This window comes from Trichosurus vulpecula, chromosome 9, assembly GCF_011100635.1.
Source record: "Trichosurus vulpecula isolate mTriVul1 chromosome 9, mTriVul1.pri, whole genome shotgun sequence".
Lineage (NCBI taxonomy): Eukaryota > Metazoa > Chordata > Mammalia > Diprotodontia > Phalangeridae > Trichosurus > Trichosurus vulpecula.
In genome coordinates this window covers 192,431,422-192,457,571 of record NC_050581.1, presented here as the reverse complement: position 1 = coordinate 192,457,571, position 26,150 = coordinate 192,431,422, and the positions used below count along the sequence as shown (strand labels likewise).

The 26,150-nt window shown below is 44.4% G+C and overlaps 1 protein-coding gene across 1 annotated transcript in view; it reads left to right on the top strand.

Moving 5' to 3' along the window:
• The window catches only part of LOC118832326 (solute carrier family 22 member 14-like), a 43,740-nt gene that overhangs the window by 8,408 nt on the left and 9,182 nt on the right, over positions 1-26,150 (top strand). The window contains 8 exon segments of the mRNA XM_036739684.1: positions 7,429-7,583; positions 8,855-9,023; positions 10,077-10,208; positions 14,276-14,356; positions 17,047-17,183; positions 17,186-17,263; positions 20,371-20,494; positions 23,218-23,414. Of these exon segments, the coding sequence (XP_036595579.1) occupies positions 7,429-7,583; positions 8,855-9,023; positions 10,077-10,208; positions 14,276-14,356; positions 17,047-17,183; positions 17,186-17,263; positions 20,371-20,494; positions 23,218-23,414 (1,073 nt within the window).

Genomic DNA, 26,150 nt, shown 5'->3' with positions numbered 1-26,150 from the left:
AAAGGTGAGAAAGAAAATTACTGAATATACAGTATAAATCATATAAGGACAGATATTTATTTCCTACACACAAAAGAAATGCTAAGACAAGACACGAGATATCCATCGACAATACAACTTAGGGCAGCTAGGTGGCGTGGTGAGTAGAGCACCAGCCCTGGAGTCAGGAGGACCTGAGTTCAAATATGAACTCAGACACTTGACACACTTAAGTAGCTGTGTGACCTTGGGCAAGTCAATTAACCCCAATTGCCCTGCCTTCCCCCCTGCAAAAAAAAAAATTAAAAAGAGAATACAACTTAAAACAGGGTTCAGTAGCTTAACTTACAACTCCTACTATTTTCTCTCTTATTATACTTATACCTCATCAGAAGATAAAGCAGGCCATGATCTTCCGGTGAAACAAGCCAATCTTGGACCTACCTTCTTGGCTTTGCTACTTACCACCTTGGTGACCTTGGCCCATTTATTTTTAACTTTTCTAGGTCTCTGTTTCCTTTCTTTAAAAGGAGAGAGGTAGGCCTCCTCCCTTATGGAGGTGTGCCTGAATCTTGCAAGATTTGTAGAATAAATTTACTTTGTTTTCTCTTAAAGATGCCTCTCCTATTATTTAAAAATTCTGTCCCATGCAGATTTGGAGGTCCCACCGAGATTTGCACTCTCCATGTGGGCAGGCACCTGGCTTAGGGCTTAGCCAGCAGGAGCACCGGAGATTTCTCTGACTAGCTGAGCACCTGAGGGCAGGCCTGGTCTCACTGGGAAGTCACAAACTCAGGAGGAGAAGAACTCGGAGAAGCAAAGTACAAAGGGGGAAATTTGAGTGCACTATGAGCTGAGTGGAAATTGGCCGGCCGTGAAATTTTCAGTCTCGAACACTCATACGCTGTGTGACCGAGGGTAAGTCCTCAGTGTCCTCTGTCTTTGCAATCCAAGAGTGTTGACTGACAGATTTAAGGACTCTGAGAAGACACTCAGGGACTGAGCTAAGATTTCGAGGTCTTAGGAAAAACCAAGCCCCCTGGCCCTGGAGTGCCAGGGGATTGGAATTTGTGGGGTTTCTAACCCGGAGGCAAGGACAACCTGTCTCGTGTAAATTGGTTGCAAATCTCAGTGTTTGGACAGCCCTAATGTGCTGTACCAAAGTAGAAAGGAATAGCCATAGAAAGAGCTCTTAATTTGACTCAGGTGGGGAAAATGGGTTTCCCCTGGTAATGTTGGAAGTGGGTCTGAATTCGAATTCGAAATTGTTCATGTGAAATGTCTGTCTGACTAATGTTTTGTCTGTGTTTTCTGTTCTATGTTCAGGTAAAAATGTTTAACTCTAGGAGACTGAAATGCGCTCCTTTGGTATGCTAAGGGATCAGAGCTGAAGCTGCCAGCCGGGAGGGCTCGGGGCTCTGAATTAAGGGTTGGTTAGATTCTAAAAGGAAAAAAAATCTGTGTATTTTGTATTGAGTTAGCCTATCTAACATCAGGCAAGTGTTTAAACTGTAGAGGAGAGTAAAGGAGTCTGTATGAAAAATTGGATGACCACTTTAAAGAGGCTCAGTGGTCTGCTTAGGATGTGATTAAAAACTGTTGGTCATTTATTTTAACCTTTAAGTTTTAAGGTGAAAAAGAAAGCAGCTCGGAAAAGGAAAGCTGGGTGAGTATGTAATTTATTATTTACTTGAAATGTTTGAAGTAGTTTGGGCAAGATTAGGGAAAGAAAGATTGAAATTGGAAATATGGAGAGTAAGGTTTCAGTAAAAATTGGGAAAGAAAGAGAGATAGAAGGTAGAGATAAAAGGGGGGGGTTGTAGAATGGCGGCTTGAGACCATATGGAATTCATTCCACGTGCTGCTCTTAGCTGCCATGTGCTCTTGGCCACCCCCTCCCCCCCACTCTGTCTTAGAAGACTGGGTGTGTCAATTAGGATTAGTTAGTGCTTAGAAAGGTAGGCTCCTTTGCTCTCTCAAGGGCCTGCCAGGCCCCACCTAGGGAGGAGCCCTTAGAAAACTGAAATGGATTTTTCCCTTTATCAGGGGCAGCAGGCTGAAGGGGAAACTGAGAAATATTTTAGCTTGGTATAAAGAATGAGTGGGGGAGCTGGGAACCCATGTGCTCTTAAGGACCACTCCCTCTTATCTTTCTTAGGAGTCTAAAAGGTTTTTTTTTGGAAGAGAAGTGCCCACACCCCTTCCCCCTCGAAATCCTTTTAGGCATTTTGTTAATTGCCAGTATGCATAAGATGAAACTTGGAGAAAGCAGGGTACCAAATTCAAACCTGGATGGTTCATGAAAGCAGATAATGATATGAAATAAAGTTTTTCTTTCCTTTTATAAGTTCATTCATGGCCAGGCGAATATTCCTCATGCTTGGGCCAGAGGTAGTGGGTGTTAAAGAATATACAGCTAAATAAATAAAGTGTATTTAAGATATTAATGTATTAATATATTTTATGCATGTATTCATATATTAATGTATTAATATCGGAATACCAGAAGTAATAGGATCAATAATTCCTATATGTGATAACCTAAAATTGCAATTGATGTCATCTGAAATTTATTGTTTCTGTATTTACCATTATGTGATTTTAGTCTGAGTTTGATATATGTGAATTGAGTGCTTTTAAAGGATGTGATGAAAATTTGATGATTTTAAACTGTCATACTTGGTTTAGAAATGTATTTACCTCGACAGAAATGAGTAGTTCAAACTTTACATATTTAATAATGTTTAGGGCATTACATTTCTATAGTATAAATTTTGTTACAGTTGTATTAGCTTAAGAAGTTGGACAATTGCTGTAGCCTAAGAAATTATAACTTTCAAGTTTTATCTGAAAGTTCAATTGAAATTGTTTTTGCTATAAATCAAGTATTCATATAAACAGTAATGTTTTCTTTTATAATGCTAAGAGTATTGGGCCTTAGAAATTAAAATGTTACCACTAGTGATTAAAATAATTGCTCTTATAATCTAGATGTTGTTAGATTAAGAATTGTACTTAGTTAAGAAATTGAGGTTATTAACTGAACCAAGAACTTTTGGATATTCAATCTTGTGTAAAGTTTTCAGTGTAGAGGGATTCCTACGCACAATGCTCTTAAATTCTGTAATAACAAAGAATTGAGTTGTTATAATACTTTGAAAAATATAGGGGTATGATTTTCAAGCCTGTATTATCTAGGGATGTATTTATGTATGTTAATCTGGAGGTTTATGGACTAATTTGTGATGGCACATTGGGAACTTGTGAATGAATCCTGATGTTTAAAGGTTATTTTGCTTTAAGAGAGAGACACATCTCATTTTAGAGCTGTCCAAATAATTTTTCTTTGTGAAAGTTTAGTGACAATCCCTGTTTATATCAGGATCAATTTTAAACTGTTTTAAAGAAGGGAAAATACTTTTGAAAAATGCTCTATAAAATATTTTTGTATAATTTTCAGAAGGCCTGCTGAATTTCCACCTGTAAGCTAATTGGTTGCAGTTCAAACTACTGTGAGTTTTCCAAGTTCTGGGTGAGAACCTTATACTTGGGGAATTAATGCTTATCTGTAGAAGTCTTGGGAGGGTGGATAAAGCATGTGTTTTATGTACCCCAAGAAAGGCCCATTCAATGTCTTATTCTACATTTTTGAGTAAGGAGGCAGTCTGCATTCCTTACTCATCCCCCCCTTAGTTTAAATAAGAAGAAAGAGTTCTACCTTTGCCCACCTGTCGAAAGGGGGAGGGGCAACAATTACTGAGATTTGAGTTTTTACTGAAAGAAAGAACAGTAGGGGTCAGAAGGCTCCAAACCTGGCTTTTTAAAGTCAGCAAAAGTGATAGGTTTTTAGGATAAGATTAGGTTTCGAGGAGGATGTGGGTCTTAAGGATACAATTTTTATTAGTGAAGCTTGCCATCTGATGGGAAAGAACCCACCCTCAGGGGGAGATGATGTGGCAGATCTCTTTAATCAGAAATAAGCAGGTAGTGACAAAAGGGAAGTTATCTGCCAGAATCTGTTACCATTGTGAAAGAAGTTGATTTTATGGGGAATTATGGAAAATTGGATAAATGCAAATATGTGAAATCTTGTTGTTGAAATCAAATGACTGGTTATATTGGTACTCTTGTATAGCCAAATGAAAGATAATATGGTTTCTAAAGTATTAATGGGAATAATTTGGGAAAAAGGGAAAAGAAGTTTTATGACAAATGTAAGGTTGAATCATTATCCCATAGACTAAGGCTGGGATTTTAAAGTTATATTGTGTCTATGTGAGATAGAGTTCTTAGATGTTTTAAAGTGATATAAAAGCAATTAGATATTAATACAAATAGTGTAATTAATCACTGGAACTAAATCAGAGACATCTTCAGTTTAGGAAAAAGAATTTCAATGTAAGTCTCTTTAGGAGAGATAAGTTGTAGAATATTTCTGTATTGATGGGAAAAGTTAAAGGTGGATTGGAAATCATTCCATTGTCTAAAACATAAAGATAAAGTTATATGGTTCAATTCTTTCAGATCAGGCATAATTAGAGAAGAATAGGAAAATAGAAGAGAAACTGATGCAAATGTGTTAGAGCAATAACTTATGATCTTAATAGGAAGACTTTATGAATAAGGGAGGAAATGCAAGCAAGCTATTTAAAGCTAGTTTTAAGGATGTTCCTGAAGCAATGTGAGATTATATTAGCTCAATCTTGCCATTCGAAGACTTAATGGGACTGTTAACTGACAGTTTTTCTGAGCCTAACTCCAGTTGTGAGTATCAAGGAAGGCTGATCCAAGATGACAGCAGCCCTGTGGGAGGGCAAGCATGAGCTGCAGGTATGATTTCTTGGCAGAGTTGAGAGGGCAACTGTTCAGCTTGTGCTGAGGTAGGACCCTTGTGACCTGATGGCTTAATTGAAACCTGGCAGACTAAGCCTGGCTCAATGCAGCTTGCAGTTTGACATAACTTCTGCCTGGAGTTGATAGGAAGCTGGGGAAAATATGGTCCCCTTACTCTGAGTCCCTGCTCTCTTGGTGGCAAATTACAATAATCAGGGGGTTTTGTAAGTACAGTAAAAAAAATCCATTAAAATCTATTGATTATGGAACATCTTAGATTACTATAGGACTGGGAGTAGCATTTTTGCATAGGTCCGTATATAAGTTAGGTTTTTTTTCAGGAATGGTATGGAGACAATTAGGTCAAGGGCTTGTGAGAATATTATTTTGCTATTTGGTTAATATCAAGCTTGTCTAAAGCTTTGTTACAATTAGTAATGTTAAAAGAAGAATGGCTTGTGACTTATTCTGTAAATGCCATCAAAGAAACATGGCATGACAAAAGTTTATGATATTGTATGTACTGTGTTAAAAATTGGTTATTTAATGTGTTTATGTATGTGCTGGAGCCTGTTAATTCCTTAAGGGGGATATCATCCTCCTGGTGAGGAAATTAATAATGAGTGAATGTAAAATGTAAGAAACTGGGTTCTGATGTGAATTTCTTAAACAGAACAGTTGGTCAAGGTTCCAATTTTGAATTTGTAAAATGATCAGGGTTATAAGGATTAGAAATGGTAACTTAAAATTGTGCTAAGATTACTCTTGTAGGAGAATGGGCAGAAAGCTGGTTCCTATAAGAAGACAAGAGGAAGCTGCTGGGATGCTGTGCTGAGAGCAAATGTCAAGGACCAGAAGACTTGATGCTCCCTGCTTGACAGCTATACAGGAAAAGACTTTTTGAATCTTAAAGGGACAATTACATCATTGTTTTCCTTTGGGTCTCTGTATCTGTATTTACAAAGGGGACTGCCCCCTTTGATTTGCCAATGCATCAGAGATTTTGAGGAATGGAAACCTTAGAAAAGGGTAATGGGGATGCAACTTATATCAGCAATGATGTGTGAAGTCATCAGATTAGTATAAGAAGAGGGGGGACTGCATGGGATGGATAATTGTGAAGACTTCACAGGGTGTGTCTAATGGAGAGGTTTTGGGATTTGGCCTTGTAATTTTGGAAGGCATGCCCTTCCCCACCTCCCCTCTCTCAGATGTTAGAAGATAATGAACTTCCTGTGAGCTATTTGTTCTCTGCTCCAGGAAGGGTCTCTCCTTCCCCCCACCCTATTTCTTCTAGACTTTTAGACGCCACCTTGGCAGTTGAGCTCTGATAGGGAAAAACCTGAATGAACCGGATCAGTCTTGGTCCTCTGTGTAGTTTTCTCGCCTAGACTGTAAGCCTACCCCCCAGCCAATGGTGAGAAGGGATAGAGGTGGGTGGGAATCTTTTTCATTAAGACTAAATTAAGGCAGGTTCCCTTTTACCTCGCTTCCTCCCTTATGGAGGTGTGCCCGAATCTTGCAAGGTTTGTAGAATAAATTTACTTTGTTTTCTCTTAAAAAAAAAAAAGGAGAGAGGTAGACTAGGTGACTTCTCAGGTCCCTTCCAACTCTATATATAAGATCCTTTAATCCTCAAATATATCCTACCATGGAATGTTGCTTGTAAAAGCTTGCCTGTTCCTTTCTAACACCCTTCTCAAATGTGGGTGTGGGTCAGTAGTCAAAGATCTTCTCTTGGTTTCCTTTTTTCGGCATTTCAAAATAAGGTCTGAGACTTTTCTAGTATCTTCCCCTTCCATCAAATGTTTTAAGGATTGGTCACTCACTTCCCATGAAATTGTATTGTCTCCAGCACTCAGTCAAAGTCCAAGTGCTTTTCCCATTGTGAGAGATTGGTAAAAGTTAGGTTTCCACAGAATAATTAAGTGTCAACTTGAACAAAGAAGGGTATAAAGCTGCTCTCACTTCTGTATTCATTGCTTCGTCTTCCCAAAGAAGAGTGAAGCCCACTCCTGGCCAGGAACATAAGCCCAACTCCTTTGGATTCCTCAATAATAAATTATCCTTGATACCTAAATTTCTGTGCCAAGCGTATTTCTAACACCCGTCTTCTTTTTCAGTGCCATTTCCATTTCTTCTTCTTCATCCAAGACTATAATGTTAGATTCTGAGTGTGGCAGTGCCACCGTGCTTGATGGTGAATAGAGTGTTGCACATCTTTTCCATCTTTTTGTTTGTTGTACTCCTTCCAGCTTTATCCATAAATGCCTTAGGAGTGATTTTGCTTAGTTGGGTGTATAAGCGTAAAAAAAATTATTGGTATTGTTTTCATTATTTGAATTCACTTCTTACTGTTTTGGAGTTTTGTTAAGCCCAATCTGTGAATCCCATAGAATGTTGTTTGCTGTGACACAGTATAATTATTGCTTACATTAATATTTTAGTATTGATGGTAGCTTGTGTGGTGAAATCTCTAAAAAAATGGGGGTGGTACCCTGTGGCTAACGACTCCAGTTCCATTCTTTGGGGCATGTAGCTGTTTCAGAGCTTGGACAGGGCTGATGGAAGACTAGGAAACCTCCTGGAACTCTTTCCTGACCCTCTTTCTTGTAGGATCGGCTGCTATAAAACCATTCTGACAATGCTGATGTTCTATGCTGTGTTTGGATTTGGTACAACCTTCGTGCCCAGCTTCAGCATCTACAAGACCTTCCAGTTTGGCACTGGCATAGCCATCATGGGTTATGCAATAAGCAGTGTCTCTTTAGGTAAGACCCCCCCAGGCTGGGGGAGGGCTTCCCAAGGAGGAAAGAGTGGGGTCCTTGGCCTCTTCCCCTTTCCACCTGGGAGAAACTAAGGAGGATCCACTGGGTGGGGGAGGCACGTGGTTCTCAGGAAGGGAACTTTCAGCCCCCCAGCTCTTCAATGAAGAGACAGTAAACTATTCCCCACCTCACAAACAAACAAACAAACATACCAAGTTGCTACATGGAGCAGCACATTCCTGGGTCTGTCCTTTCATACCCTTGACCCACAAGGCTTCTCCAGAACCATCTCAGATAGATATATGGCACCCCCAGTTAGCCTCTCATCCTCATCCTTAGCTCTCCCCCAGAGACACCTTGGGATATTGGTTTTTTTTTTTTATTTTTTGTACTCATATGTTTTGTAAGTCCAATAAATACCCGAAGAAATCTTCACAAAGGTCACTACCACATGAAAAATGGCATGAGAGTGATTCAGACTGACAATGCCCATCACATTTTTCTATTGCAGTTTACCAATTATTGACAGAAAGGAAAGATAAGAAAGGATGCGAGTTTTAACTTAGATAATTCAGGGCCAGCTTTGCTCAGTGTCTAAGAGCTGAAAGGGACCTTAGAAGTCTCCTAGTTTAATTCCTTAATTTCTCAGAATCTGAGGCTCACGGAAGTTAAGTGACTTTCCCAAGATCACACGGCTACTTAGCGGCATTTGGACCAGGTCAGGTCCCTCCATTTCAAATCCAGTGTCTGAAACACAAAGCATCAGAGATAAAGGGGCCAGACTCAATGGCCTCTGAGGTCCTTTCCAGCCCTACATCTATGATCCTTTGGCTTCTGGAAATAGACCAAGGCCTTTGCTGCTTCTGACCTGAGCTTCTCTGCTCTGCTGGCTGCTGCCTTGACCAGATGGGCCCCTTGGTCCCAGTTCTAAGGCAGGCGGCACTCAGCCGATCCTCTCAACGTTATGGGATGGGCAGACTGGAATGGGATGGAGGACTGATTTAGGGTTCCTAGTTCCTAGAGGGTAAGTGATGCCTGGACCTGGATAGGGTGGGGATCTTGGAAGGATACAATCCTAATCCCATCTGACCACCCTGAGCACAGTCCTAACCACTAACCCATGTGGATTCTGATTTCCAAAGACCATTCCTGCAGGTCTGAAAACTAAGGGAGGCTGCAGATTGTGACACCCACCAGAACATGGTTTGAGGGAGGCCAAAGCTGCAGAGGAAATGACAGCCCCAATGATGGCTTCTTATGAACTCTTCCTCCAGCTACAGAATGGTTGGTCATCTCCCAAAGAGCCCACGCCATCGTCCTGGCACACTGCTTCTTTGTTCTGGGCCTCTTGATCCTTTCTGCTCTGGCCTACTCCATCTCTCACTGGAGACTATTCCAGCTGGCTGGAAGTACCCCGGTGATCTTCCTGGTCTCCTATATCTGGTGAGGGGCTCCAGGGGTACAGAGGGAAGGGAGGACCAGCAGAAAGAACAGACCAATTCTTGAGGGAGATTTGAGTCCTCATGCTCTTGCAGTGAGAAGCAGGGAAAGGGTAGACATTCAGAAGAGAAAATCTCATCCACCTAAGAAGATGAAGGGATATACCACCTCTGAGATTACCAGAGGGACAGAAAGGCAACTGTCATAAATGAGGAGGTTGGAGTCCTATCTGTGCCCCCTATCCAGACAACCTCTCCTTTTTTGTCTCCACCTCCCTCCCTAAGTACCCTCCTCCTCTTCTTGCTCATCATCTTCTCAGTGCCCCGCTCAGTGTCCCCCCCAACCCCAGATACCAACTAAAGAGGGGAAGAAGGCAGGGCCAAGAATTCTATCAGGCCCCTGCCTGCTTTCAGCTAGGACTCAGGTCCATGGACCAGGATTTTCCATGGCTGGGCTAGCAACCTTTCTAGACCTTGTCTAGGATCATTGAGCTACAGCTAGAAAGGACCTCAGAGGCCATCTATTCTAATCCCCTCATTTTACGGATGAGGAAACTGTTTTAAAGGGGCTAAATGACTTAGACAAAGGTGGGATTTGAACCCAGGCCCTCTAACCCCAGAGACAGCCCCTTTTCTCTGGGGTTTCCCTGGCACCCCCTCCCTTCCCCTCCTCCCTACCCCCCATGAATCTATACTTTTCCTAGGTTTGTATCACAGATAGCTTAGACCAGGCTGGGAAACCATTCCAAGCTAGAGTTGGGACTTGGGGCTCAGGACCTCCAGAGCCCTGAGCAAGAGTCCTTGTTGGCATTAGCTTGACCTGGCAATATAGTTCCCTTTCCCCTGAGAGGATACCTTCCCTGTGTCGCAGAGTGGCCCAGAGGCTTTTCACTTTATCACTCCCATAAAGACCAAGGTGAGAGGGAACCAGCACCCTGGGATAGCTGTCCTCAAAGGGGAGGGAAGATGGGGAAAGGATAAGAAGCAGGCCTAGGTGGAGAGAAGCATTCCCTGACTCCCTGTCAGGAAGACCTTAGTGCCTGCACACCCTCCACAGGATACTTCCTGAGTCCCCACTGTGGCTGATGATGAGAGGAAGAATGGAAAAGGCCAAGTTTGTTCTATGCAGGGCAGCCTCTGTCAATAAAAGAACCATACTCCCTGAGCTCCTCCAGCAGGTAAGCTGCCTGCCCAGATCTGAGCCTCCTCATTAAACTTCCTGCCTCCATCCCTATTCATGGAGGGCATACGGTTGAGCCTCTAGCCATCCTGGAATGTATCACATGGGGCTTCTATACCGCCCCATCTTGGTCCCTGAGCTAGGTAGTCCAGAAAGCACTAAGGAAGGAGATGAGACATATTCCTGTACCTAGAGGTGGGATGAGTAAGGAAGAGAGAGGGAAGGAGAACAGGAAACTTTTGGTACCCTGAATCACCCATCTTACCCTGGTAGAGAGTAACTATCATTGGCAGTTGGCAGAACAACAAGCTTGTGTTGTTCTGAACTTTCCATCCATCAACCAGCAGAAATTTAATGAGTAGCGGCTAGGAACAGAGTATCTTGTTCAGTATTTGGCCCTGGGGGTAAAGGTGAATAAGACACAGGCCTCTGCCTTCAAGGCATACTGGGTTTCCTGCCAAATGATAGGACAGACCAAAAACAAACAAACAAAAAACACTGTGGAAGGACAAGAGTTCTCTGTGCTGTCTAAAATGAAGCATCAGATATGGAGCTTTGTAGCTGAGAGATATGAAGGAAAGAGTGAAAGCAAAGTGAAGGGAGACTCATGTCTCCATCACTTGAATTTTGTTCTACCTCAAATTCATTTTCATTTTAAACCAGAGAGAAGCTTGGGAATTTCTAACCCTAAGTCAGATAGCTGTCCGGAACTCCCTTCATAAGGTATATCTGTCAGCAGCAAATCCAACTTTGGCACTGTGCCTTTTTGTTTAGTAGACTGCAATTTCCATCGTATAGGAAACTCCCTATGCCAATGAAGATCAGGCCTTCTTCTGTAACACATGTCTTGTAAGCTGGCTATGCACTAGCTGGTTAAGTGACTTTCTAAGGGTTACATAGCTAGTATGTGTTAGAGGCAGAAGGCTTGAACCCAAGCCTTCCTGATTCCAAGGCCAATTCCCAGTCCTTATTCCACAGCTGCTTTTTGAGCTATGACCCAATCAGAGGAAAACCTCACTCTTTGTCTACAAGACAAAAAAGACCAATAGTCCCTACTGGCCACTTAATATTTGACCACAGGCGAGTCTCTGAGGTACAGTTTTCTGACCTATAAAATGAAGCTAACAACATTGGCACTATCTAGCTCACCAAGTGGTACTGAGAACAATGCCTCGCCAGCCATAGAACACTAAATCAATGTGGGCTGCTCTTTTCTTCTTAATGATAATTTGCTATTAATTGAAAGGAGGAAGATGTCGTAGTGAGCTAGAGCTATAAAGGAAGGTTTCATGGGGGAAGCTGGGCCTTGAAGGATGGACACAATGTGAAATTAGGACTGGGAAATTCCAGAATGAAATGAGGAATGAAGTCAAGAAGTGACAAGCAGCGCTCCCAGGAAAAGGAGTTAGCCAGAATGGATGAAGAAGAAAGTCTAGGAAAGCAAGCAGTAGGACAAGATGCTGGAGATGTATGTCAGGTAGGGTGGGAGACATTCTGGCAGAATGGGAGTCCCTTAAGGACAAAGGCTCTCTCACTTTCTTCTTATATCCCTAGGGTCAGCACCTAGTAAATGTTTGTTGACAAGTTGATTGCTTGATTAGTGAGGTTTATGAATGCCTGGGTTTGTAAAAAAAAGCCCCTGAAGGCTTTCACACCATCTAATCCCATATCCAACCTAATACAGGCTCTCATCACCTCAGGTCTTGATTGCAATAATAGCTGTTAGTGATTCTTCTGCCCCAAGTCCCTCCCCGCTCCAATCCATCCTCCATTCAGCCACTAAAGCAATTTTCTTAAAGCACAGGTCAGGCCATGTCACTCCCCTACTCCGGTGGCTCCCTATAGCCTCCAGGATCAAATACAAAATACTCTGTTGGGTGTCCAAAGTCTTTCATAACCTGACTCCCTCCTCACCTTTCAGTCTTCTTCCACCTTCCTCCTCTCCATGGACTCTGAGATCCAGAGACATTGGCCTCCTTGCCGCTCTTCACTCAAGGCACTTCGTCTCTTGGCTCTGAGCATTTTCAGTGGCTCTCTCCTATGCCTGAAACTCTCTTCCTCCTCATCTCTGCCTCCTAGCTTCCTGCAAGTCCCAAATAAAAGCCCCCTTCTACAGGAAGCCTTTCTCTATCCTGTTAACGCTGGCACCTTCTCTCTGTGACTATCTCCAGTTTATCATACCTGTAGCTTGCTTGTGCATTGTTGCTTGCATGTTGTCTCTGTAGTTTAGGGAAGAGACCATTGGACTCCAAGTCAAGAAGACTAGGTGTGTTGCCTTGGGCAACTTAACCACTCTGAGCCTCAATTTCCTTATCTGTCTGTGAAATAGGGAGTGCAGTGAACTGGATGATTCCTAAGGTCCTTTTAGCTCCAAATCTGTGGTTTTGTATCTTATGATCATGATCTCTCTGTGCCTCAGTTTCCCCATTTGCAAAATGAGAGGATGGGACTCAATATTCTCTGAGACCCTTTCTAGCATCAGTCTATGACCCTGAGTGATCACTTCCTAGTAGTTCTCTGAGAGCACGCAGAGGTTTTATCTTTATAACCCCACCACTCAGCACCATGTCTTACACACAGCAGGAGTCTGGCTCTATTGCTGGTGCTACAGGGGTTACACAGAAGAATCAAATGAATCTGATTGTTTGGGGGAGTAGAGGAAAGGGAAGGAAAAAGAAGCCTTTATACATGCCTAGCCCCCTGCTAAGCACTTTTTATAAAAATGGGATATAAGATCTTCCTCACCCATTAATAGGCCTCACTTGGAGCCCTGAAGCCAATCCAATTAGGCTCTGGGCCACAGGGATTTCCACACCTTTCCAAATAAGTTCTGATTTCCAAGCTTCTCAGCACTAAACCAATCCAATGCTTTGATTGGAAACAGTATATATTGTGCTGCTTGGAGGGAGAGGTGTGGGTGGAAAGAGAAATGGAACTTGCCTAGAGGAACTTGCTTGCTTAGGGGAACTTAAAGAATGCTTAAGATGTCAGTACTCCCTGGATTGGTGACAAGTACCTTGCTAAATCTTTTCTTCTGGCATCCTAATAGGAATGTTCCAAGTAAGTATTTTGGTTTTGTCTTGGAGGAAGAGAGTTTATTGTATTTTGTGAACCAACCATGTAATAAATATGCATATTCGTAGCAGCTTCTATGGGTAACGTATTGGCTTTACAGGCAGGCTTCTCATGAAACATCTCTCTCTCTCTCTCTCTCTCTCTCTCTCTCACTCTCTCTCTCTCTCTCTCCTCTTCCTGGTAGAGAGGCACGGGCCTCAGGCTTGCAGATGAGACATGCTCACTCAGATATGGTCAGTGTTGGGTCTTTTGTTTGTCTAAGTATACATTATGGCCTTACAGATGTCAAGAGATTTTACAGGGTATACAGTAGAGGCCACTCCCTTTGGGGAATCATAAGAAGAGCTGCCATTTATATATGGTCTACAGCACCAGATGATATGGGGCTACATCTCAGAAGAGAGACTCACCAAGTAAGAGAGAGAGAGTATGGATGGAAAAGAGAAAAGGGATCAGGCCACAACCCTGGAGGATGCCCTTGGTCACTAGGCAGAACACGAACGAAGGCCCATGGAAGGAGACTAAGAAGGAATAGTCAGACAGGGAGGAGGGGAATGTAACAAAACCAAGAGATGGGAGTGACCAACAAAGGCTGCAGAGAGGTCAAGAAGGACAAGGATTGGGAACAAGTCATTAGATGTGGTAATTAAGAAGCCATTGGTAACTTTGGAGACAGATGTTTCAGTTGAACGAGGTTGGAAGCCAGACCACAGGGAGTTTAGAGGAGAGTGAGAGGAGAGGAAGTAGATTGATGGATGGATGGATGGGTAGATGGGTAAATGGATGGACAGAGGGATGGATGGATGGACAGACAAATGGATGGATTGATTATTTTTACAGTGCCTGGACATAGTATGCACTTGATAAATGTTTGTCGAGTGACTTTGTGAATGAAGATCCCTACTAGCAGAGGAAAACTGGGAAGAGAGGAGAGGCACAGAAGGGCAAGCCAGGATCTTTAATGCCTTATTTGCCTGCACTTCTTACAGCTGACCAGTGAGAAGATCCACTTATGGAACAGTCCTGGATATCCTGCAAACACCTCACCTAAGGAAGGTAGACATGATCCTGAGCTATGTGTGGTATGTTCTTGTTGCTTTTAAAATACGTGACTCCCTTGAATCAGGAAGATTCCCAATAGGAGGAACGTAATACTTTCCTGTCATTCTTTGGGTAGAAGGGAGAAAAAGAGAAAGCTCTGGGCATCCTGGAGAGATGTTAGGAAAACAGACTGGGAAGTTTGGGGAAAGAGGAATTGGGAATCCTTCAGGCCCTGAGAAGCAGAGAAGGTGAAAGGGATAGGGAAGAATGAAAGAGGAGGAAAGAAAAGGAGGCTGGAGAAAAAGGAGGAAAAGCAGGAAGAAGAGATGAAGAAGAGAAGGAGGAGGCACAGGAGAGAAAGGAGGGATGAGGAACCAAAAAGAAGGAGGAGGAAGAAGGGATGAGGAAAACAGGAGCAGAAGGAAAAGTATGCAAGAGGAGGTGATAGGAAGAAAGGAGGGAGGAATAAAAAGGGAGAAGGAGAAGAAAGAGGAAAAGGAAGAAAGGAGAAAGAAGAGGGGGAATGAGGCCATCTGTGTAGCTCTAGACTCACGCCAATTTGCTAGGATCCTTCAAATAAGTCACTTGCATTCCTTATCGTGAATGAGGTCATTTGGACCACATGTTCTCCAAGGCCCTTCTGTGCTCTTCCAATGTTCTAGAAAGGATTCTGACCGGGCTTTTGGGCTTTGTTAGACTGCCCAAGGCCCCAGCAACCTCTCAACTGTCAGGGAGATCTCTTGACTTTGGGCCCAGAGTTTCCTCTTTCCCCATTTCTCAGCCCTGACCCTGACCCCTACCTCACCCCCAACTTTCTTGATTCCTAACTCAGCTTCTTGACCCCTGGAGTTAATGAATGGTTACCCTTAACCCCAGCAGAATGCCTGATACGGTGGGAAGAACACTAGCTTCAGAGTCAAGGGACCTGGGTTCAAATGCTGACCCCAGTACTCTTGGGCAAGTATTTCACTGTGGTGTACCAGCAAGAGCATAAGATCTGGAGGCAAAGGGTCCGGGTTCAAATCCTCCTCCTTCACATCTTTTGGCCTCCGTTTCTCATCTGTAAAATAGAGACAGTTGGATCAGGTAGCCTCTGAGCTTCATTCCAGCTCTAGGAGCCCATGCATCAGCCTTTCTTCTGCCCCTTTGCTGGAAGGAGATGCCCAGACTCAGCAGCCACTCCCTCTTTCCCTTGGCAACCTTGATCAAGAATATTTACAAGGGAAGAGAGGATAACAATTCAGAAACGACAGAGCTGGGTAAGGGAGGAGAGCGGGTCTCAGGTTCTCTCCAGCTCAGGCGGGTTAGTCCCCAAACCTTCTCTGCAACCCTATTTTCCCTCTTCCTTGATCCAGTACACTCGTCAATCAGTCAGTCGATAAACATTTATTAAGGGCCGCTCACACTTTTCTGGGCCTCCCTGGCCAGGCTCCCATTTCACAGAATGCTGAAGTTGGACCTTAGAGATTATTTGGCTATTGCTTCCTATTTATATGACCTTGGATAAGTCACTGGACCCTCTAGACTTCATCTGTCAAAGGAGAGGATTGACCTAGGTAACCTCTGGGTTCTTTTCCGGGACTAGACCTGTGATCTCATGGCCCTTGGCATTTTACAAGTGAGGAAGCTAAGGCCCAGAGGGAGAATCTTTAGAGGTCATTTGGTTCCATTCCCTCATTTTTTAAAGGAAGAATCTAAAACCCAGCAAAATTCAGTGACTTGCCCAAGGCCACACAGATTAGTGGCATAACAGAGATTCACATCCAGAATCCTTGACTCCTCATTTGACACCCTTGCTGGCCTACCCCAGGCAAATGACTGGCACAAGAGCATGTCAAGTTTGTAGAACCCTGGGCTTTGGACTTCTAGACCAGCAGCCTTCATACTCAGTCCCATTCTGACCTTTTGTCTTAAATCCCTTCCCCAGGGCCTTGTGGGTCAAAGGGCAGGCCCAGACAGCCCCATCCAGAGAGTCTGCAATCCTCCAGAACAGGAAGAAGTCTTTGGGATCTAACTGCTGACTTGCTGAGAAGCTCCTTCTTTCCCCAACACCAGGAAAAGCAATAGTCAAGAAAAAAGATGTTGGTCCAGTTTCATTGCTCCTAGGAAACTCCCACATATTAACCCCCCACACCCAAATGGATCGGTAGTCTACAGCTTAAAGTCCTAGGGAGTCACCTGGAATGCTGAGAAATGGAGAGAGAGGGTCATATATTTAGAGCCAGAAGGGACCCCAGAGGCTATCAATTCCAACTCCCCCATTTTACAGATGACAAAATTGAGGCCCAGAGAGAGGAAGAAACCTGCTCAATACTATACCCTAGAGTCACTCAGAAATACTAGTGAGAGACTACAATTGAACCTGGGTCTTCTTAACTCCAAAAATGGCCTTTAGTCTACAGCAACCCACCTTTCTATTAAAGAAACAGATCAGTGCTAACGTCATTTCATCATCATCTCCAAATCTACAAGAATCTTCTTCTCTTAGGATCATCCATTTACAGCTGGAAGAAATCTTAAGAGGCCACTGAGTTGGCCAATCCTCTCATTTTCTAGAAGAGGAAAATGACTTCCCCAACATCAGATAGCAAACAGCAGGGGTAGGATTCAAACTCGGGTCCTCTGCTGCCTTTCCAAGTGGGCAGACAGATGGGCCACTCTGATGTAGGCCCTGGGAGCACAGAACCTGGTAGGGGATCCTCCTCTGAGGCCGTGCTTCTACGGATCCCAGGTTCTCCATCGGTTTCGGCTATATCGGACTGAGTTCCCAATTGCAGAAACTTCCGACAAACGTTCATGGATCTGACCTAGTCTTCAGACTGGTGGAGTTGCCTGCCCGTCTCTCCTGCATCATCATCATCATGGAGAAGCTGGGAGGAGAAGTAGCCAAGCCTTTACTCTTCTACTGGGGGGCCTCACATGCCTACTCAATGCCTTCACCCCTGACGGTACTGCTCTCCCATCTTCCACAAATACCCTCCTACCTGAGCACCTCCAGCCCTGCTCACTCTTCTGAGAGGTCAACCTCCTGCATTTTCTGGGGGTTCCCATCAACCCTCCTAATCCTCCTCTCCTGTTATGGCTGGTGATATCATAAAGCTGGGGAATGATCTGGGCTCTGCTGGTCCCATGCTCACCATCTAGTTTCTGTCTGTCCTCTCTAGACTCCTTGCCTACATTTTCTCTTTTCTCTCTGTCTTCTGACCCCACCCCTAACCTGATTTCTGATGCTATCATTCACCTAAAGGTGCTCTCTCTAAAGTTTGCCATGCCTGGAGTGCCCTCCCTCCTCCCTTCCAACTTCCCAACGTTTCCTGGTTTCTTTCAAGTCTGAACTAAAATCCCAGCTTCTGCATCCTGATCCCTACTAAATGCCAATGTCTTTGATCTGAGATGATGTCTAAAATGCCCTCTATATATCTTGGCTTGTCTATAGCGCTTTCTGTGTCTCCGCCATTAGAATATATGCTCCTTGAGGGCAAATCTCAGTGCTAAGCCTGGTGCCTGGCACATAGTAGGTGTTTGCTAAAGGCCTGTTGATTTGTTGACTCGCCATTGACCTCTGAAGTGCCAAATTGAATGGACTTTTCTCAGTCCTCAGTCCTCTGGACCGCTGCAGGATTTGTCTCAGTCAGCTACGGTTTCCTTCTGAATAACGTCTCCTCTCTGGCTTTTCATGACTGTACTCAGTTTTGTTAATTAGCTGTCTGACGACTCAGTTTCCTTGCTGGATGCAATGCGCAAAATTTTTAAAAAATAAATGCTAGCTCTACCTCACTCAGGCTCTAGGAATAACGAGCAGTTCTCTCTAGAATGACAATTAAATGCCCCATCCCTCAAGATTCTATTCTCTCTTAAAGGCACAGTAACCATATAGCCTTGGTGGGAGAGGTTGTTAAAGATAGGTGTGTGTATATATTTGTTATCGTTTGGGTGTTTTCAGTCATGTCTGACTTTTTGTGACCCACTGGGGGTTTTCTTGGCAAAGATATTAGAGTGGTTTGCCATTTCCTTCTCCAGATCATTTTACAGATGAGGAAAATGAGACAAACGTATCAAGTGACTTGCTCAGGATCACACAGCTAGTAAGTATCTGAGGTCAGATTTGAACTCAGGTCTTCCTGTTTGTATATAAAGCACATAACAACGGTATATAAAATATTTGTTATAAATTTATATAATAGATTGAAGCTTGCTACTTTATATATGTTGTACACAATAAAATACATAGTAAATAATAATTTACTGGGTAGCATTAATTACACCGAATTTTAAAGTCATTAAATGTACCTTACATACATTGTCTCGTTTGAGCCTCACAGTAAAACCAGAGTAGGCATTATTGTGGTTGTGGCAGCTAGGTGGCGCCATAGTGCACAGAGTGCTGGCCCTGGAGCTCGAAAGACTCCTTTTCCTGAGTTTAAATCTGACCTCAGACACTCACTAGCTCTGTGACCCTGGGCAACTTAAGCCTGTTTGCCTCAGTTTCCTCATCTGTCAAATAAGCTGGAGGAGGAAATGGCAAGCCACTCCAGCATCTTTGCCAGGAAAACCTCCGATGGGGTCACAAAAAGTCAGACATGACTGAACGATAGGACCGACTAATGTCAACAAAATGTCATTATTCCCTAGTATTTCTGTCACTAAATGCACCCCATACATTGTCCCATTTGAGCCTCGCAGTAAACCTGGGAACAGGCATGGCAGGCGTCGTGATCTCCTTTTTCAAGATGAGGAAGCAAGATAGTGCTTTGCCTTGGGACAAAGATCAGAGGGAGGATTCATTCTCCGGTCTTCCTCACCGCACACATAGTGTCCTAGCCACTCCCTCATCCTGCCTCTCATTCTCACTTTGGAGGATTTTCTCACTCTTTGGGCTTGAGACCTCAACTGGGGAAACCCTGGAGAATGTATGCCTGGTACTTCCCTACCCTCCCCACCGCCAGTATACCTAGACAAACAGAACTCGCTCCAATGGCCAGCCCTCTCCCAAAGTCCATGCTTCCTCACTTACCTTCCTGAAGAGCTATGTCCCTGAGCTCCAGCAGGGCCTTGGACGATCGTTGAAGGTCATGGCAGGTGGTGGTAGCCACTCCTCTCTGGTCTGGCTCCCATGGTGGCTCCCTCACTCACCCCTCTTCTTCAATACTGCTCCTGCTGACCTACAGTGTCAGAAAAGCCCACCCAGAGAGTGGGTCCTTGTCACCAACACCAGCTCCCACAAAAGTCCCCATCCCTAATTCCAGAAGCAGACACAGTGAAATCTAGGAAGAGTGTCCAGTAACCCTTCACCGTGCCAATGAAGCACACCAATACCTGGTGCCCTCTAGGAGTTACTGAAGCTTATTGGATAAAAGGCTGGTTTTGGAATCTCAAAGAGCTGGGCTTGAGTCTGGAGCAAGTCACTTAACCTTGTAATATCCCTAAGCAACTCTCTAATACCGGACATTGCAAAGTAGGTGATGAACTGCATTGGTAGAGGGACATTCCTGCCTGGGACTTCCCAAGATTTCACGAAGTCACAAGATCCTGTCTAAAAAGAGAAAAAAAATCTCTCCCGATCACCAAAGGTTTTTCCAAACTTCTTCAGCAATTAAGTGAGACTCTTCACCCCACTCTCTCCTAATAGTCACATTGAGCCAAGGTGTAGGGGCTAAGAGCACTGGACTTGGTGAGGAGTGGGGGCTGGGGCAGGGAAGAGGAAAGTGCCTATTGTTTGAGGGACAGAGAGTGGTCCAGTAACTCATCCACATGAAATAGATCATTCAAGTGCCAGGAAAAGTTGGCATATCTTATGGTAGCTGAAGTTGTCACCACATGCTGGGAGGTCAGACAAAGAAATGATGGCTGAGAGGTGAACTGAGGCACAGAGAGGTTATGTGACTTGCCTATGGTCACACAGTAAGTGACTGAATAAGGATCTGAAACCAGCATTCTATTTACTATGCCATTCCTTCTTTGTCCTATAGTTTGAGACGTTCCCTTACCCCCAAAGCGAGAACCAATGTGCCATGCTCAGCTGCTCACCTGGGTGCCCATGTTTGCCTCCCTCCAGATCTACACTCCATCACCATAACTCTGGCCCCGATGAGTCAAATCAGACTGTCTGCTGCGGGCACCATATCCTTTATCTACTCAGCTGAGCTCTTTCCCATTGGCCTCAGGTACTGGAGGGAGTGGTTGGCATTTAGGATACTCTCTGACCCTCCTGGTTTCACCCACATACCCTATTCCGGATTTTCTCCCACACCTTGGTTGGGATGTAGGCCCATCAACACCATGGGAGCCCAAGTCCCCAGAATTTCCCTAACTCTCTCATAATAATGATTTGATTCCATTCAACAAGCATTCCTTAAGAACCCCCCAGCAAAGATGCTGCAGCGGTTGGCCACTTCCTTCTCCAGAGCATTTTACAGATGAGGAAACAAAGGCAAGCAGGGTGAAGTGACTCGCCCAGGTCACACAGCTAGGAAGTGTCTAAGGCCAGACTTGAATTCAGGTTTTCCTGACTCCAGGCTCAAGTTCTATCCACTGCGCCTCTGGGAACTAGGCTCTTTGCAATCAAACAATCTCCTCCATTTATTGGGGACAAAATGCTTTCTTGTAGATTTATAGAGCACGCCATTGCAGCCGCCCAACTTTCTGAGGTCTGTAAAGCAGAGATTATTAACTGTCCCCATTTTACAGATGAGGCTGTTGAAATTTAGGAAGATGAAGTCCCTTGCCTCAAGTCAAATGGCCAGTAAATGGTGAAACTAGACCCAGACTTGGAGCTCCTCCCTTCTACTCCATAAATGCCCTTTTATTCTCCATATTTAGCCTAGTAGCCCAACCTCACTCCAGGCTGGTCCAAGGGCCTTCTGGAGTCACCAAAAAGCAAGGAAATCCCTAAAGGGTAAAAGGGGAGGAAAAACCAGAGAAGCAGAAACAATGGATAAGGCATTGGGCTTGGGGTCAGGAAGACCTGAGTTGGAATCACTATGCTAGCTGTATAACCCTGGACAAGTCACTTCATCTGTCTCTGCCTCAGCTTCCTCATCTTTACAAGGGGGGCAGGGGAAGTGTGTGAGTAGTCCTTTCAGTTCTAAATTTATTTATTTTATTTATATTTATTATATTATATTTTTATATTAAATTTATTAACCTCCAAGCAATAAACTGTGTGTCTAGTAAGGTACTACAAGCCATCCTCAGACTCTGGCCCAGACCCAGATGGGGCTTAGATCAAACCCAGATCAGATATTTGGGAAATGGCCAGTAGCAGTGAGGCGGCTAGCAACCCTGGATTATGTGGAGCTAGGTGGTCAATGCAGGGATCACCATCTGACTCTAGCCAGACTGGGGTTGGTGGTCTCAAACATAACTTTCCCATAAATCTCATATCAGCTATATCCCTTCCCAAAGGTGGGAGGCATCATGATACTTGATCTGAAGTCAGGGGATTGAGTTTGAATGCCATTTCTGCAACTCATCTGCCAGTAAAAAATACTCAGCATTGGAGATGGAGGGGCTAGTTTGTGGAGGAGCTGGGAGGCCTAACTGGGGTATAGCACACAAGACTGGGAGCAAAATATAAGAAATTTGGAAAGTGGGAGAAGAGCCTTGAACACCAAGCAAAGGATTTTGTATTTGACTCTGGAGGCAGTGGAGAGATGCTGGCATTTCTTGAAAGAGAGCGAGAGGAGTGACATAGTCAGACTGTCCTTTAGGGAAGGAGTGGACCTAAGCCAGGCAGACCCACCAGCAGCTATTCCAATGATCCAGGTGAGAGGTGATGAGGATAGGCCCCAAAGGGTGGCAGAGGCAGAAGAGAAAAGCAGGGAGGGGATTCCAGAGACATTACAAAAGTAAAACCCACAGGATTTGATGACTGATTGGGTAGGAGAGGGGGCACTGTATCTCACAAAGACAATGAGGAGCTGGGGGTGTCATGGAAGAGGTGAGCCTGGCAAACTCAGAGGGCGATAGTGTCCTCAATAGTAATTAAGGAAGTTAGGAACAGGAGAGAGTTTGGGGGAAAGAGAATGAATTCAGTTTGAGACATGGCGGTGATTTTTAAACCAGCTCTAAATCTATGGTTCCCCACCATTCACCTTCTCAAGAGCCTAGGCTGAGGTGATCTGGTAGCAGCTTGGGAGTGGGGGGAAGGAAAGCCAAGGCTCTGAATTGAGAGAGGGTGTTTGCTTCTAATCCATCTGAACAAAGCACCAAATTGCTGAAAAATCCTTGAGGAAGGTCAAGAAGCCCAAAGTCCTTAACTTTAAGACCCCTATGTAGATCCTGTGTAGTTTTATAGTGCTTTGATCTACCATCAGGAAGATCTGAATTCAAATACTGCCAGGGCAGGCTTTGAAGTGCAACTCCCTTAACCTCTCTCTGCCTCAGTTTCCTGATCTGCAAAGAGGATAATAATAGCGCTCATCTCACAGGGTTGTTATGAAGATAAAAACAAAAAGATGTCTATAAAGCTCTTTGGAAAGCTTCTAGTGCCGTACAAATACTTGTTGCCGTTCAGTCATTTTTCAGTCAGGTCTGACTCTTTGTGACCCTATCTGGAGTTTTCTTCGCAAAGGTACTGGAGTGGTTTGCCATTTCCTCTCATGTGAAAACTGAGGCAAACAGAGTTAAGTGACTTGCCCAGACTCTTGCCCAGAGTTAAGTGACTTCAACTAGTAAGTGTCTGAGACTAGGTTTGAACTCAGGAAGATGAGTCTTCCTGACTCGAGGCCCCGTACTCTAACCACTCAATCTACCACCCCATACAAATACTAGCCACCATCACTTCTGTAACCAGCCACAGATTCTAAACAGTCCCCCGGCAGTAGTCAACATGTGGGGGCAGTCATCTCTGTGACCCGTCACTGGACTGATTTGCTGTTGGTCTGCCTCTCTCTTCCTGCAGGCCCGTTGGCCTCGGTTTCGTGTCTCTGGCCTACAGCGTGGGAGCCATTGGCACCTTACTGATTGAGGCCCTGGATCAGGAGCAGTCAGAAATTTTTACGACTCTCTGTGGAATGGCGACCATGATTGGGGGAGCCCTCTGCTTTCTACTTCCTAAAAAACTCCCTAATGAGAAGAGATACCCTCCTGAAGAAAAAGGTAGGTGGTTTGCATGTGCATACCCTTAGGTCTCTAGGATATGGGACCCAGGGGTTACCTTGGAGGGCTAGAAGGAGGAGGAGGAGGAGGATTGTCCTTCCTCCCACAAGAGGAGAATGAAGACCCCATCTAGTGTGCCATTCTGAGTGCCAGCCTGACTGGTTACTCAAGTATGTTGTGATGCGTCACCTCAGTTCTTCACCTGGATGGAAAGCTAGCTTAGGAAGACCACAGAACCAGTCACTATATTAGACAAAATAGCCCTTGACGTTAAGGTTGTGATTTTAAAACAGGCTCAATTTCTTGAGATGGGGAGAGCACATTGGTTGTAAGCATGGCTTGTACAACTCTGTGAGGATTCTGAAGGTGATACCAATACCCAAAATTCCAATGGAAAGTCCTTGCTCTCATCCACTTAGAGGAGGGCTCAGGTAACTAATGAAAACGCTCCCCCAGATATTGAGGTTCCACCCCAGAGAAGCAAGTACTTAAAAGATTCGAAGAAAGCAATGGGCACCTTAAAGATGCCAGAAACAACACCAAAATATACTGTGTAATTTTTTTTTCAATGAAGTGTTATGTAGCTATGGCCCAGTGTCCCAAACTCTGGGTTTATATAGATTGGGTTTAATCTCGGGGCAGCCCCCAAAATCATACTCTCTTTAGCTCATTTTGCCCTCACCCAGATTTTCCTCCGGGAAATTTCAGAATACAGCTCCAATTTTCTTCATATTTAGGTCTCTACAAATGTAAGTAAAAGGGTTCCCAGCTCCCCATACAAGCACTTGAGGAAACTGCATATTGAGAACAGAGAAGCCTTTACTTTATCGTTACTTTTATTCTCTCTACCAAAATATTCAGAAAATACAAAGTTCTCACAGTATCCTATAAACATGATACAATCCTCCCTCAGTGGGGAGTCCTACCTTGCCCCAGACTCATAACAATATAATAATAGTTTCTATTTCCCATAGAAGGGAACTGACTTAAGTACGTAGAGTCCTGCTTTCACCCCAGGGTGAAAGGTACCTTCAAGCTACCCTGCGGTCTTGGACTTATCTTAGAAGAGAATGAGTCTGGGGTTACTAGAAAGGCTGTGCTTTCTATGGTGGAATGCTTTCTCCCAGAAGACTTGGGAGGTTGCCTTCTGCACTCTATCCACCCTCAAATTGTCTACAGTTTCCAGGAAACAGGGATAATGGTCTTGGTAGAAAGTTCCTGGGGAAGATTTAGGTTCTTCCTGTTTCCAGGCTAAATTGTTGCATGGGGAGGAAGTCACCCAAGAGCAGTGGGTTGTCCAGGGTCAAATTCGTCCTGTTGTCTGCCTTGCCTTAACCTACAGGACACTAGTAAGAACTAGAAGAGCTCAGAAAACCTCAGAAGGCAACAAGTCAAACAAAGAAGAGGAGGGTCCTTGGAAGATGGGGACAATACTTTCAACTCTGCCAGCAGATAGGACAGAACCAAAATAGAGGTCATACAAAAAGCAAGCCATCTACCTAAACTTTCCAAAGCCTAGGCGAGACCTTCTGGGGGCTACCCGCCACAGCCCTGGCCTGGCCCAAGCCAACCTTGATTGCTCTCCTATGTCAGGATACAGATATGCTGCAAAGTGGCCCTTAAAATGAGAGTCACAAGATGAATCATGCTAATAAAGGCCCCCAAATTCATCAAACTACAGTGGCCAGATGGTTGGGATCAGCAGGTTTCCAAACAGCCTGGATGTGGGCATCTGTTCATCCCCTGAAATCTCTTCCTGGTGGACACCTGGACCAGCTGTAGCGGGTGCTGAGCTCCCTGGGTCCCCTAAAGGCCAAGATGGACAGATAAGGCACCCACCCTGGTTTGCTGTCACCTTCAGCCTGCCTCTGGGATATCTCCGTATCTCCATATCTAGGGACATGGAGAAGCTTCTCTCCCAGAGGACTGAGGCTATCTCCTTCTTTTCAGCCATTCTGTTTGGAAGCACATGTGATACCCAATGACTAACATGGGTGGTAGGACGAGACTTAGAAACAGTTGGCCCTCCTTCTGAGCCCTTCATGTCATGGGACTTGGATGAAAGTGCTCCTCAGCATGGCACAGGCCAGGCTCGCATTTTCAGAGCTGAATAACACCCTAGCAGGGACAAGAAAGGTGGTGTGGTTCAGGTTCAAGGAAGCCAGATTTGGAGACAGACGCCTTGACCCTGTTATTTACCAATCTCTCTGGGCCTCAGATTTCCCGTCTGTAAAGTGAAGGTCCGTGATATCTAACATCCCTCCAGCTCTAAATCTGTGATTCTGTGATCTATGACATGATGACTACGGGCAATGCACAACACCTTGGGGCCCCAAATATAAAATAACAACAATCATCCTGTGGCCCCAAGGTGGCGCAATGGCTAGCAAACTAGGCTAGGCATCAGGAAGACCTGAATTTGAATGCAGCTTCAGACCCTCACCAGCTGTGTGACCTTAGTCACTTAACTTCTCTATGCCTCAGTTTCATCTGTAAAATGATCATAACAGCACCTATCCCGTAAGATCGGTGTGAGGATCAATAAGGTGCTATCTGTGTAAAGCACCCAGCACACAATAGGTACTACATAAGTGCTTGTCCCCTTCCTCCCTTTTTGCCTTCCCCTGGTCCCTGCAGTATTATTGTGGGGCTCAAAAGAGGTCATGGATTTAAAGCCTGTGCCCTAGAGAAAGACCTCCTCGTCCTGCTGCTGTTCGTGTGAGGCTCTACCAGGGC